Source organism: Ambystoma mexicanum, chromosome 12, assembly GCF_040938575.1.
Source record: "Ambystoma mexicanum isolate Mex_15411 chromosome 12, UKY_AmexF1_1, whole genome shotgun sequence".
In the NCBI taxonomy this organism is placed as follows: Eukaryota; Metazoa; Chordata; class Amphibia; order Caudata; family Ambystomatidae; genus Ambystoma; species Ambystoma mexicanum.
The window spans coordinates 435,049,506-435,063,584 of record NC_090936.1 but is presented as its reverse complement, the minus strand read 5'-3'; the positions used below and the strand labels follow the sequence as shown (position 1 = coordinate 435,063,584).

Here is a 14,079-nt window from a genome sequence, read left to right as displayed (position 1 = left end):
GGGGTGTACAGGGCTGTGAGGGTGACACATGCAAGGGGTCTCATGTGTGACACATGGATGGTGCTTGTGTGTGTGGGCTTGCATGGCACAGGATGTGGAGGAATGATTGTCAGGTGTGACATGGATGTCGATGGAGACACTGCGACAGTTGGCGGAGGTGTACACATGCATGCAGGTTTGGTGTTGTGTGTGCATGTGTAGTGTACTCCCTATGTTGCATGTGATGTGTGGATGACCTTTGGCTGCACATGCTGTTGTATGTGAATGGATGGTGCTGGCTGTTGCATCATGGCTGTGGTATGGCTCATGTGTGCAAGTTGAAATGACATGTGTGTTGGGGATTGTGATGCCATGTCTGAGGTTTACCTATGCCACTCATGTATAACTGTCATGTGTGTATGAGTCCATTTTACAGTGCCCTGATGCCTGTGTTTTCTTTCTCCCTGTCTGCACCGTCAACTGATGAAGAGGACGGAGCAGGTGCTGTGGAGCACAGCGGCAGGGGTCGCACCACCAGCCGGAGACGCAAGGGCCAGATCCCCTCCCAAGTTGTGATCTCGTCGGGGAGTGAGGAGTCTGGTGCCGCGTCCCAGGCCGCAGCTGGCAAGGGGAGGTCCAAGAGGCGGAGGTCGGAGTTGGACTCCTCAGCAGCAGAAGAGGCAGCTGGGACCCCACAGGGCCCAACGAGGGGAGATGGCACGGAGTCATCCAGGTTGGTGGGGTGTATGGTGGTGGGTGCCCCTGCACTGCTGGGGGGTGGGGGTGGTGGGAGACATGAGTGGGGGCCTGGTGGTGGGTGCCCCTGCACTGCTGGGGGGTGGGGGTGGTGGGAGACATGGGTGCGGGCCTGGTGGTGGGTGCCCCTGCACTGCTGGGGGGTGGGGGTAGTGGGAGACATGGGTGCGGGCCTGGTGGAGGCTGCCCCTGCACTGCTGGGGGGTGGGGTGGTGGGAGACATGGGTGGGGGCCTGGTGGAGGCTGCCCCTGCACTGCTGGGGGGTGGGGGTGGTGGGAGACATGGGTGCGGGCCTGGTGGTGGGTGCCCCTGCACTGCTGGGGGGTGGGGTGGTGGGAGACATGGGTGCGGGCCTGGTGGTGGGTGCCCCTGGTGGCTGGGGGGTGGGGGTGGTGGGAGACATGAGTGGGGGCCTGGTGGTGGGTGCCCCTGGTGGCTAGGGGGTGGGGGTGGTGGGAGACATGAGTGGGGGCCTGGTGGTGGGTGCCCCTGCACTGCTGGGGGTTGGGGGTGGTGGGAGACATGGGTGCGGGCCTGGTGGTGGGTGCCCCTGCACTGCTGGGGGGTGGGGTGGTGGGAGACATGGGTGCGGGCCTGGTGGTGGGTGCCCCTGGTGGCTGGGGGGTGGGGGTGGTGGGAGACATGAGTGGGGGCCTGGTGGTGGGTGCCCCTGCACTGCTGGGGGTTGGGGGTGGTGGGAGACATGGGTGGGGGCCTGGTGGAGGCTGCCCCTGCACTGCTGGGGGGTGGGGTGGTGGGAGACATGGGTGCGGGCCTGGTGGTGGGTGCCCCTGGTGGCTGGGGGGTGGGGGTGGTGGGAGACATGAGTGGGGGCCTGGTGGTGGGTGCCCCTGGTGGCTGGGGGGTGGGGGTGATAGGGGACATGGGTGGGGGCCTGGTGGAGGGTGCCCCTGCACTGCTGGGGGGTGGGGGTGCAGGGGGACATGAGCAGGTGTGCAGGGTAGTCCCCTGTGGTGTGGGCGGCCTGCAGGGGCCGTGGAGGGTGTACAGGGTACACCTGTGAGGATCCACCCAGCCTAATCGCGTGTTTAACTTCCCACGCACCCCTGTAATACACGTACCCAGCCAAATTGCGTGTGGTAATTCCCGCGCACCCCTGTAATACACGTACCTGGCCAAATCGCGTGTGATTATTCCCGTGCACCCCTGTAATACACGTACCCAGCCAAATCGCGTGTAAAACTTCCCGTATACCCCTGTAATACACGTACCCAGCCAAATCGCGTGTGATAATTGCCGCGTACCCCTGTAATACACGTGCCCTGGCTAATCGCATGTAAAACTTCACGCGTACCCCTGTAATACACGTACCCTGGCCAATCGCGTGTTGAACTTCCCGCGTACCCCTGTAATACACGTACCCTGGCTAATCGCGTGTAAAACTTCCCGCGTACCCCTGATATGAACGTTACCCGCTTTGCGTTCCTTGTTTGGCAGCCCTGTAAACTGGTCCAAGGTTAGCGCAGCCCTTTGCGATGATTTTGCGATTTTGATGGCTTTTCCTTGCGCGAGGGCGTTCTTGGGGGCGTTACTGGCGCTGCTGCAGGGTCGCTGCGATACTCTGCGCCACGGCTGGTTTGGGAGCCTAGAATCCATGAATACGCTGTGCGCGGAAATCGGTTTTAGCGCACGTGCCTGGCGCAGACAATCGCACGCGGACACTCTGCGCCAGACGCTTGCGACACTTTTCTGCGAAATTCTATGAATTACCCTGTAAATGTCAGCATTTTCGGCCATCGCAATAATCACATAGATCTGTCCCACTCAAGTTTGAGAGAGGCAGGGAGGCTGTTCCAGGGGGAGGCCCCAGCCGAAGACAGAGATCTAACCCCACTCTCTGCCTGGAGAAGTGTCTGACCCTCAGAGAGTTGGAGGTGAATGAACAGAGGACTCAAGAAGTAAGAAGCCTAGAAATAGAGAGTTGGATGTAGTGTGGTCCCGGCCCCAGAAAGTCTTGTGGATGATGCAAAGGGTCTTGAACTTGATCCTTGCAGCCACCGGGAGCCAGTGGAGAGATTTCAGGGCTGGAGAGATACAATCCCTGGGCTTGAGGACAAGGACACGTCTCACAGTCCTGTTCTGGATTAGTTACAGAGGGCGAAGAGCAAAGGCAGGCAGATTTAGAAAGAGGCTGTTGGAATAGTCCAGCCTAGAGAGAACCAGGGCTCTGGAGACAATGAGCTTCTGGGGGAAAGTGAGAAAAGGAAAGAATACTTCTGAGGACAGAGGTGAGGATGGAGGGCCCAGGGTGGGAGGCCAGAGGGCTAGTGGGAAAGCAGGAGCTGGGGTCCCAATGAGAATGATCTCAGTCTTACTGGCAGTAAGGCAGAGATTGTTGGAGGCACACCATTCCTGAATCGCGGATAGACGTCAGGAATGAGACAGAGATCAGAGGAGGCTGAGGGGAGCCTGAAGGAGAGCTGAGTGTTGTCCGCACAACACTGAAAGTTATAACAGAAGGTAGAGATGAAGTGGGCCAAAGGAGCCAAGTAATGGTTGAAGAGCCAGGGTGAGAGGTTATAACCCTGGTAACACCACATGTAGGGAGAACGGTGGGAGAGAGAAAGGACCCAAGTTGGACCTGGGAGGGTCGATGGGATAGAAAGGAGGTCAACCATAATAGGGCCTGACCTGTGATGCCCAGGTTGTCACGGTAGCGACTGATCAGAATGGCGTGGTTGACCGTATCGAAAGCAGAGGATAGATCAACAAGAATGAGGACAGAAGTAAGATTAAAGTTGAGATTTGAGAGCATGTCTTCGTGAGGGTTCAGGAGAGCAGTTTCCATGCTTCTGGCTGCTCTAAAGCCAGAGTAAGATGGGAGATGGCCAGCTTTTCCAAGAGTTTGCCCATGAAAGGAGTGATAGAGATTGGGCAGTAGTTTGCCGGAGAGAAGGGATCAGCAGAGGATTTCTTGAGGAAGGGGTCACAAGGGAGTGCTTTAGGGGGTAAGGGAAGGTTCCAGTTGCAAAAGAGTGATTGCAGAAATCGGCCAAGGCTGAAGAGATGGTGTCAATGTGGTCCTTGATGGTTCTGGAGGAGCAGTGGAGCACCTGCTTTGACAAAACTTTCATAGATCAGACTTGTCTAGAAACATCGTCGGGAGTGAACACAGGGAAGGAGGAGAAAGGAGGAGGAGAGACAGCCAGAGAGGGGCCAGGAGTGGTAGAGGAAGAGGAGAGAGTGGACAGGATGTCCTGAGTTTTAGTGGTGAAATGAAAAGCTAGTGCCGTGCAAAGGGCCTGGGAGGGAACAGGAGAGGTGGAGACTGCAACAGGATTGGCCAGCTCCTTGCAAATTTTGAAGAGTTTGGCTGAGTTGCTAGAGGCTGCAGAGATGCGTCCTTGGGTGTAGGCTCTCTTCTTGGACAGGACAAAGAGTCTATATTGCCTTTGGAGCAGCCGCCAGGCCATTTTGTCAGAGGATGAGCCTGATGCCCTCCACTTCCTCTCAGCCACCCTACACTTACATTTAAGGGTGTCGAAATCAGAATCATACCAAACATTGCGCTTGGATGTGGGCTTCAGATGGATCCTCATGACAGGGGCAAGGACATCAAGAGTGTTAGAGATTGAGCGATGCAAGTTGGAGAGGGCTGTGTCGGAGTGCGTCAGCTGCAGGTGAAAGCGGAGAGAAAATAGCAGCAAAGGCCTCCACTGATGCACGCTTCATGGGCCGGATGACGGAGAAGGTGGGTGGCAGTGCTGGGGTCCCCTTGCCTGCTGGACCGAGAGCGACCGGTGAGAGGAGAGAAGAAAGTGGTCAGTACAAGAGAGAGGAGTGGTTAGAAGGTTGGAGAGGGGGATGGTTGATGAGATAACATACAGTGTGTGCCCGGCAGAGTGTGTCGGGCCAGAGGGAAGAATAGAAAGAGCGAGAGAGAGTCACACAGATTGCAAAAGAGCCCATAGGAGGGGCTAGAGGCATCCAAATGGACAGTGAGGTCTCTGAGGAGGAGAAGTTGACAGGTAGAGGCAAGAATGGAGGAGGAGAGGTCAGCCCACTCGGAGGAAGAGGGTGACCCGGCCAGGTGGCCTGTAGATGGTGGCCACAGTAAGAGAGAAGCCAGGAGAGATAGAGAGCCTACAGACCAGGCATTCAAAGGAGGAGTAGACCTGCGTGGGAATGACAGCAGCAGGGATCCACTCCGGTAAGATCAGGGCTACTCCACCTCATGGACGGTTGGTTCTGACTTCGGAGAGGATCTTGTAGCCATCAGTGAGGAGAGTGTCGAAGCTTGTGACAGAGCTGGCCGTAACCATGTCTCGGTGAGACCGAGGACATCCAGATCAAGTTCTTCGAGCAGTCGGCAGATGTCAGAGGAGTGTTTGACAGCAGAGTGAGAGTTAAGGGTAGCGACGTGGAGCAGATTGCCACATTTGAAAGACTTCCACGAAGGGGTACAGGCATGAGGATGCCCTGCAGAGGTGTTAGAGGTGCCTGAGATTGGGCAGAGGAGAAAGATGGAGATGGCCGAGTAGTCGGAGAGGAAGAAGAGGGTGCCAGAGGGGTGGTGGTGGAGAAGGCAGAGCAGCCAGAGAAGTAGAGGAGGGTGCCAGAGAGGTAGCAGTAGAGGAAGGTGGCGAAGTAGCCAGAGAGGTATATGTAGGGGTAATAGGAGAAGGGAGGAAGTTGATAAGATGCAGGAAGTGTCTATCGAAATGGAGGAGATTGAGCTGAGAGCCCTGGACGAAAACGGTACCATTCAGATAGACATTAATAATAGTCTTGGAGGAGTGGAAGGGGGCCAGGTGTGAGAGGAGGAGAAAGAAGGTGAGAGAACAGAGACCATATGTGGGGTCCATGGGCCTGGTGAGGGTCTGTCTGGAGGAAGCACTGGTGTGGGTATCAGCTATAGGGAGGCCTGGGTTGGAGACCAGTATGTCCCTTTTGAACTTCTTCCTACCAGACTTAGTGAGAGGGATAAGATAGGAGATTGAGTGGCAGTTAGAGAAGATAGACGAGACAGAAACCACCATTGAGGGGTGCGAGGCAGATAGCAAGAGAAGGCAGCCCAAGCAGGAGATGTTGGGGGGGGGGGACACTAGGGGCACACAAAGGGGGAAGGCAGTGAGAGGGGAAATGCAATACAGTACTGAATACGCAGAACACTAGTAAACCTGGGGGACCTAGAGGAGTAAGAAGAGAAATGCACAACACCACAAAAATACAATAGTCACAAAACAATATAGAGTGAGAAGGGAATGCAAATACAGTACAATATACGCAAGACACTGGAACCCTGGGGGGCCTAGAGAAGAGTAAGATAATGCACACAATACAGCAAATATACAATAAATAGTAACACTTTGGGGGGGACCTGAAAGGGGAAGGAGGAGAGGGTGAGAAGGACCCAAGAACGTGTGGAAAGCACACATGGAGACAGGAAGGACACGCAAGGCAGGGGAAGCAGAGCCTGAGTTACGGGTATAAAGTGCAAAAGGAGATGGAAAGAGAGAGGCGGGACATTCAAGGCCAGGAGAGCGGAGCCTGAGTTACGGGTGGAAAGCGCACATGGAGACTGGACGAGTGGGGAGGGATGCGCAAGGCCGGGAGAGCAGAGCCTGAGTTGTAGGTGGAAAGTGCACGTGGAGACGGGAAGAGAGAGGAGGGAAACTCAAGGCTGGGAGAGTGGAGCCTGAGTTGTGTGTGGAAGGCGCACGTGGAGTCAGGAAGATAGGAGAAGGACGCGCAAGGGAGGGAAGTTGCGTGGAATGCAGCAGTGCTTCTCTCCCTCCCCTCACCTTCATACCTTACAGACGCGGATGGACGGAGTGACGTCAGTGCTTGCAGTCTCCGCCAGTACCACTTTTCCACCAAACACCTGCATCGCACAACACTGCAGCCTTGTCCTGAGAGGACTTTGCCACAGAGGGTCCTATCCTCAGTTCTTAAAGGCTTGGAAGCATGGAAGTTGCGTTGCGTGCTCCGTGTCATTGGGCAGCGTCTCCTGCATACCTGTGTCACAATGCACTGCGTCCTTGTCCTTCGAAGGCTTTGCTGCAGAGGGTCCAATCCTCAGTTCTTAAGGGCTTGGAAGCGTGGAAGTTGCATTGCATGCTACGTGTCGTCTGGCAGCGTCTCCTGCGTACCTGCATCGCACAACACTGTGGCGTTGTCCTGCAAGGGCGTTGCAGCAGAGGATCCAATCCTCGGTACTTAGAGGGTCAGAAGCGTGGAAGTTGCGTTGCATACTACTTGTCATCAGGCAGCATCTCCTGCGTTCCTGGGTCGCACAACACCGTAATACCTAAACTTATTAACTGAACAAGTAACTTTTCTCAGCTCACTAGTATGTTTTTATTGATGCATAGGATGTACTACGTTTGACTAAACTGCCTGGCCAATTGGGAACAGTGTAAACTCATTGGTCTGCTATGCAGCAAAACATATGGAGTGTGGAATCATCCCAAGAAATCTACTCTAAGTACAAACTAGTGTTCGAGACATACTTGACTGAGATAAACAATTAAAGGATGCATCATGGGATCTTCTGTCATAAGACGACAGCTTTGGTTGTGTTGTGATGCATGTTTGAATGAGACTTCGGTTCATTTGTTTCAAAATCTTTGCTAAATTGCTGTTCAGTGGAATAATTGTAATTAAAAAGCAACCAATTTCTCACTTGCAGTATAAAGTCTTAATAGATGTCCAGCATAAGACCCTGCTCAGAGGATCTAGGTATAATTCCTTAATTTGTGGGAATGCAAATATTAAATGTAGTTTACACATGTAAATTCTTATTGCGTAAATGCATACAATTGCTGCATTAAAATCAAACATGGAGGAATCCACAAAAACATACTTTTAGTACTAACTGCTTGTATTGTTTAAGCAGCGATGATCTCTTTCATTCACAGACTTTCTGCTGAAGTTCCTTGCGCTTTCTCTGAATGGCAAGGTTATTTTTCCTACTGATCCAAATTTTATTCCATAAAGTGGTGTCATACTTACACCTTACTGTGTAGTTTTTCAATCATTTCACTATTTGTTCAACATTGCTTCATGTCGCTTAAACATATTAATAGGGTTGGGTGCGAGAATAAACAATGACAGACTGGTCTAGGAGGCACAATTGGTAAAGGATAACTAATCAAATTGTATACAGATGTCTCCATGGTTTACTGTGCCCTAGGTATGTTCGCCTAATCTCATTTTTGATCAATGGTTAGTGTATAGTGAGGGCCCTCTAAGATTCTCTTTTCTGCTTCTAAATCTACTGTGTGGATCTGCAACAGTGAGGTTTACTTGCTTGCAATAGCACATTATTGTGGAGTTGTCCTTTGCGAATGTGTGCACACTATACCCCAATGGACCTTTCAAACTAATTAATAAATTAACTGGGAACTTGTAATGCATGCACACATACTAAATATCATCTAGGCACATATATCTCTAGTCGGTGGATGTAATATGTATGGCCCTGGATTTTTGAGAAACAGGATATTTTTGCGTTCATTTTTGCTTTAGGTAGGAGCAAAAGCTCTCACCCCTTAGGAAGAAGCATCTGTGTCCTTTTCTTCATTGTGGTTGGTTGCATGTGTGTCAAGTAGGAAAGAGTTGACAAAGTTTACATTATTGGCACGAGCATGTTTGTGGAACTCGCTGCAAAAGTAGGAAGGGCCAGTCTTACACATGGCTATCAGTAATGCCAATAATGAATGAAATTGGTGTTTGAACCACTGAGCACAGTTATCTGTGGGGGTGTATTCTTATTTTAAATTGCAAATATGTTTCGTATTGCACTGCTGCAACAATGGAACTGCCCAGATCCTCCATGTAACTTCCATCCTCATAGCAGACAACCAAACTCTGACACTTAACCTACAGCTGTTTGTTCAGGAACTGATTCTACACCCTTATCCAGCAAAGGTCCTTCTTTGTTTCTCAGGAAGAGGATGGAAGTAAATTGGGTAGTTCTTCACAATGTTTATGTAGACAGTCGTCAGTGGTCACAGAGTAATCACCTATTTCCCTTTATCAAAAGTCCTGAGATGGGTAGAAAGTATGTTCAAATGATCCATCAGTATCCACTGAGCGATTACTATGGTTAGGGACTTGCAGAGAAGTGAAACATTTTATGGCTGATAACGTCTTTCTCTTTTCCAGGGGATCCAAGTCCTTACAACAGAAATGTTGGCCTGGTAATGAAGAAGCGGAGACTGGAGCCCTGCTAACTAGTGAAGATCTCCAGCAGATTGTGCCTTTTCCCCAATTCACCTTGTTGATCATTGGCATATAACTTGCTCAGGTAGTCCAGAAACATGCTTTTTGCCGTCCACAAATCAATGCGATGGTTGCTGCAAACTTTGCTTTGACATTACTCAAGGATGAGGATGCTTTTCTAGACCCAGACCAAGTTTGGTTCCAGTAAACCTTGCCCAGGTTTGTAGTTTTGCTGCAAAGTCTACATGTGGTCTCCTTTGTGAACAAAAACAAGTAATTTCTGTGGATTGCTCGAAGAAGATGTTACGTCTGTCTTTGTGATAGGGAGAGACTAAAGGAAGAGCACATTGTAGCGTCCTCAGTGTTTGATCTTAATTACCTGAGTATCCGTACCAAAAGACTCAAACGACAAATAATGAACGAGGATGATTCAGGGTGATGGAACGAGAAATTCAGTATTTGAAAGAAGGCAAATCTCAGAGCATTGGCCACACAGTTACAATATTTCATATGAGTAGAATGTTGCTGTTTTGTTGTTTTATCACATGCCCATTTATCTATAATTCTCCATTGTAGAGTTGTTTGGCAGACCAGAAGATCCAGGAGCAGTTTTGCTTAAACAGATCTTTCCTTTTAAGATTGGTGTTTTATCTTGGATATTGTGGTCGGTCACCAGAGAATGCGGTCTTATACAGAATTTTGACAGTATTTTAAAAAGAAGAATACATGAGTATGTAATTTTATAATTCCATGCTGACATTCAAAACCAGACGCTCACTTTAAACCACATTAGGTTTTCTGGCCTGGATAAAATTAAAGTAGTGCAGTGGAATATTGACATCAGCTTGTGAGGCTGATGCTAATGTTTTCTAAACAAAGACTCATATATTTGGGAGCAGGTACTTAAGGGTTCAATTCCCAATCTTCTGCTTGCAAATATAGTTGATGATGGCACCCTGAGACACGATGCAGGCAAAATAGATAAGTGATTTGTGTTTCAGGACCTGCAGTCGTTTACAACCACACTCACTAGAACATGATTGAATGTGGTGCCTAGTCAGAACTCCTGTTGTGGTCAAACACTAGGTGAAAGCCAGGTGCTTAGTGGCTACGTCACACTTTGCAAATGTGGGTGGGACCAGATTTTGGTGACCAGGTACAACATGCAACCGTACACCAATTTATGAAAACCAGATGCTTTTAGCCTTTGTAGTACTTTGGTATGGCTTAGCCTTTTTGCATACTGCTAACTTATCAAAGAACCCTGGCAATGGAACAAGAGACACATTTGTTGGAAGAGTAAAGTATGAGTTCTCAAGTGGTCACTTGTCAGGTGTGAGTAGTTCAACTAGTTGGGTTTTTTGCTTTCATTCTGGTAATCGTAGTCCTGCTTTTGCATTACAAATTCAGGACAGCAAATGCCAGATCACAAAGAAAAAAGGCCTGTGGAAGAACTGTTCCCACCTGGAATGGAACAATTTGAGATTTCTGAATAATTCAGCATCCTCTCTGCACTCTTCTTGAATAGTTGTAGGAGAGATTTTGAAAGGTTTTTCATAATGACTTAACCTCCAACACTGCCCAAAAATATGGTGCCTAAGAAGGGCAAACTAAAATCTGTGCATCTTGTTCTTTCGTTTGGCAGCACTTAAAATGTTACATTTCTCTCAAAGCCTGCCATCTTACTGAGGTGAGGTAAACCTGTATTTGGATGTATTACTGCACAATCTAGCCTATGACGTGTGATGTATTCAACATTAGTCATCACAGTGTGAATACATGTTTAATCTTTTATTTATTTCCTTCGGTCGTGTGATTTTAGCATCATGTTTTTATTGTCAATTTTATATTTTTATTATTCACAATTAAATAAAAATGTATCCATGTGGAATTCTGTTGTTAAACTGTTCACGTTGTGTTTTTTTGGCAATGCCTGGTTTAGTATAACTCTTGGGAAACCTTGATTGTATTTGAAGAGGGAGAGAGAAAAAGGGCAAATTGGACACATTTTAATTCATGATATGAACATAAATCAAAAGATAGCACAGTCTTTGCTCGGTTTGTTTGAGTGTGTGGCTCTTCCTGCTCCCCCATGACACCTTGGGCACTTTAGGCACTCAGACACAAATAATACACAGAGAAGTGGCTCTGCATATTTCCGAGAAATATGTAGAGCCATTTCACCCATAAAACAGCATGTATAATGCACGTTGGGTCCATTTCAGAGTGTAGCCTACAGTTGCGAAAAGCTTGCACTGTCCTATCTATGAGGCAGCCTCTGGCCTTGGGATTAGCGCCAGCAGTACCGTCAGCTCTGTACTTCTCAGGAGGGGCCTGAATGGCCTGGGCAGCCTGAAGCATCGTGCATTCCACAGCTCAGCTCTGCTCTGCAACCTCGCTTGGCATGGGTGTTCAGATGTAGACCAGCCCCATTGCATCCAATGTGCCTCAAATAAACCAAAAGAAAATTCAGTATCAGAGTTGGTAACATGCTCGATTTTCTTTCATCTCCTTATTATATCTATGAACCACAATAATTGCTGTCCAAAGCCTTGCACTACATCTACATAAAGTACACTGCAATGAACCTGTTCTGATATATACATACTCAATAAGGAAGCAAAAAAATAAAAAACATTTTTGAAACAAGACAACTAATTCATGTCCTAACTTCTCTAAAGCCATTTATTCACTGTACTGCATAAACACCCCTCACTATCATCATCGGCCATTTTCTAAGATGTGGCTAAAACAACAAAAACAGTCATAGTTACAAGTCCCTCCCTTTCCAGCTTGGAGTATCCCTGTCACTCTGAAATTCAGCACCACCTCCTTCATGTGTCTGTTATGTTCTTGTGTACTGTCCAAGTCAATAGTTGTCTTACATTCCAGTATATAGTCAGCCTCTAGTACCTCCCAGTCCCTGGGGGCACCCACAGTCAGTATCAGCAACAACTTGCCAGTGCTTGGCATATTTCTCTCAAAAGGCATCTCGCATGGTGAATACTTGGTCTATGAGCGCTCTCTCTCCTTCATAGGCCACGGAGAACAAACTACAACCAATCTTCCCACTGTGTTCCTTTTCACATCCATCTGTTTGAACAGCTCCTTCTTTGGCTCCTCTTTCTTTTTTTTCTTCCAATAAGTCACACAATTGTCTGAATTGTTGTAGGTGAATTCAGCTACCGGAATCAATAGTGACCAATCAACCTGGGCCTTGCTAGCAAAACAGCAGAGATATTGCTCTAAAGTCTGGTTGGTTCTTTCTGTGATCCCGTTGGTTTGAGGATGATATCCTGAAGACAATGCTAGCTGAATATCTAGTATTTGACAGAGGTGTTTCCAGAACTGGGATATGTACTGGGGACCTCTGTCAGAGATGATCTTGGATGGTAATCCATGAAGTCTGAATATGTGTTCAATAAATATCCCGGCAAGTTCAAGTGAAGAGGGCAATTTGAACAGTGGTGTGAAATGAGCTGTATGGGTAAACAAGTCAATTGCAACCATTATGGTTGTATATCCCCGGGAGGGTGGTAATTCCACAATAAAATCTGTAGCGATGAACTCCCAAGGACGTGTTGGTAATGTAGGTTGTTGCAGAAGACCGGCAGGTTTTCTATTGTCATGTTTGTTTTGATTGTACACAGCACAGGATTGAATGTAGTCCTTTATGTCTGTGATCATTCTTGGCCACCAAAATTGCCTCTGTATGAGCTGAAGGGTAGTAGTGATGCCTCGATGTCCTGAATGAAAGGTATCCTGACAGAGATTCATGACTTTATTTCTCAGTCCTTGTGTAGGGATGACCAGTCATTGATCCTTGAAGAGATAACCATCCTTAGTATTCAAGTTCCAATGATTATTCTGGGTGTATTCCTAACAGAGATCCGAGGAAGAAGTATGGGCATGGATGTCTTCCAGTAGGCAATTAGCTTGTGCCACAAACAGTTTTTGGAAACATCTTGGGAAATGCCCCGACCTCCACAGATTCATAGTCTGGGCATCTGGACAAGGCGTCAGCAACGATGTTATTGATTCCGGGAAGGTGGTTGATCTGAAACTAGTACTGCGCAAAAAAGAAGGCCCAACGGGCCTGGCGACTGTTTCTGCACTCCAGGGATTGTAATACTTGTAAATTCCGATGATCTGTTCGTACTTGCACTGGATATTTAGCTCCCAGGAGTAAATGACGCCAATCATTGAATGCTTGTCAGATGGCCAAAAGCTCTTTCTCCAGGACCGAGTAATGACATTCAATTGGGGTCAAGGTACGGGATAGATGAGCAATTGGATGTTCCATCTTGTCCTCAAATTCTTGTTTTAGGACTGCCCCAATAGCATAGTCAGAAGCATCGGTTTCCACCAGGAAGATTCGATCTATGTCGGGCTGGGCAGGGCTAGGATAGGACCTGCAGTGAACTTTCTCTTTAGAAAGGAAGGCCTTCGCTTGTTCTGTAGACTTCTTTAAAAGAGCCACGATGGGTTGTACAATTGCAGAAAATGTAGGAATGAATTTTCTGTAAAAGTTTGCAAGTCCCAAGAAGGATTGTATTTGCTTCACAGTGGTAGGCGCCGGCCACGAGAGTATGGATCTATCTTGCCAGGGTCCATTCTAATTCCTTTAGGACTGAGCACAAAATCCAGGTAGTGAACGGTTTGAGTATGGAATAAACATTTTTCAGGTTTGGCCAGGAGTTTGTTTTCTCGTAATCGCTGTAGAACTGCCTTAACATGCTCTTCGTGAATCTGAGGGTCTTTAGAATAAATCAATATGTCATCCAGGTATACGATGACAAAAAGGAACAACATATCCGAGAACACTCTGTCCATGAATCGTTGGAATACCGCAGGAGCGTTGGCCAGACCGAAGGGCATGACCAAATACTCGAAGTGGTCGAAGGGAGTTCTAAAGGCCATCTTCCATTCATCACCCTCCTTAATTCTAATGAGATGGTAAGCACCCCTAAGGTCGGGTTTGGTGAATATAACAGCTCCTCGAACGGCCTCCAGAATATCTGAAATGAGTGATAAGGGATAACAGTCCCTGAGGGTACATTGATTAAGACCACGTTAATCCAAACAAGGTTGTGACTCCCTTGTGTTTTTCTTTGGAACAAAAAACAAGGACGCGCTTGCTGGAGACTTTGAAGTCC

At 48.3% G+C, this 14,079-nt stretch overlaps 1 protein-coding gene across 3 annotated transcripts in view; it reads left to right on the top strand.

The window, feature by feature from the left end:
• Positions 1–10,827, top strand: part of RAD52 (RAD52 homolog, DNA repair protein) — a 632,693-nt gene extending 621,866 nt beyond the window's left edge. For all 3 annotated transcript variants that reach the window (XM_069628612.1, XM_069628610.1, XM_069628611.1), the window contains exon 12: positions 8,867–10,827. In XM_069628612.1, the coding sequence (XP_069484713.1) occupies positions 8,867–8,934 (68 nt within the window). In that variant the 3' untranslated portion in view covers positions 8,935–10,827. The remainder of the gene's footprint in view (positions 1–8,866) is intronic.
• The last annotated feature ends 3,252 nt before the right edge of the window (positions 10,828–14,079 follow it).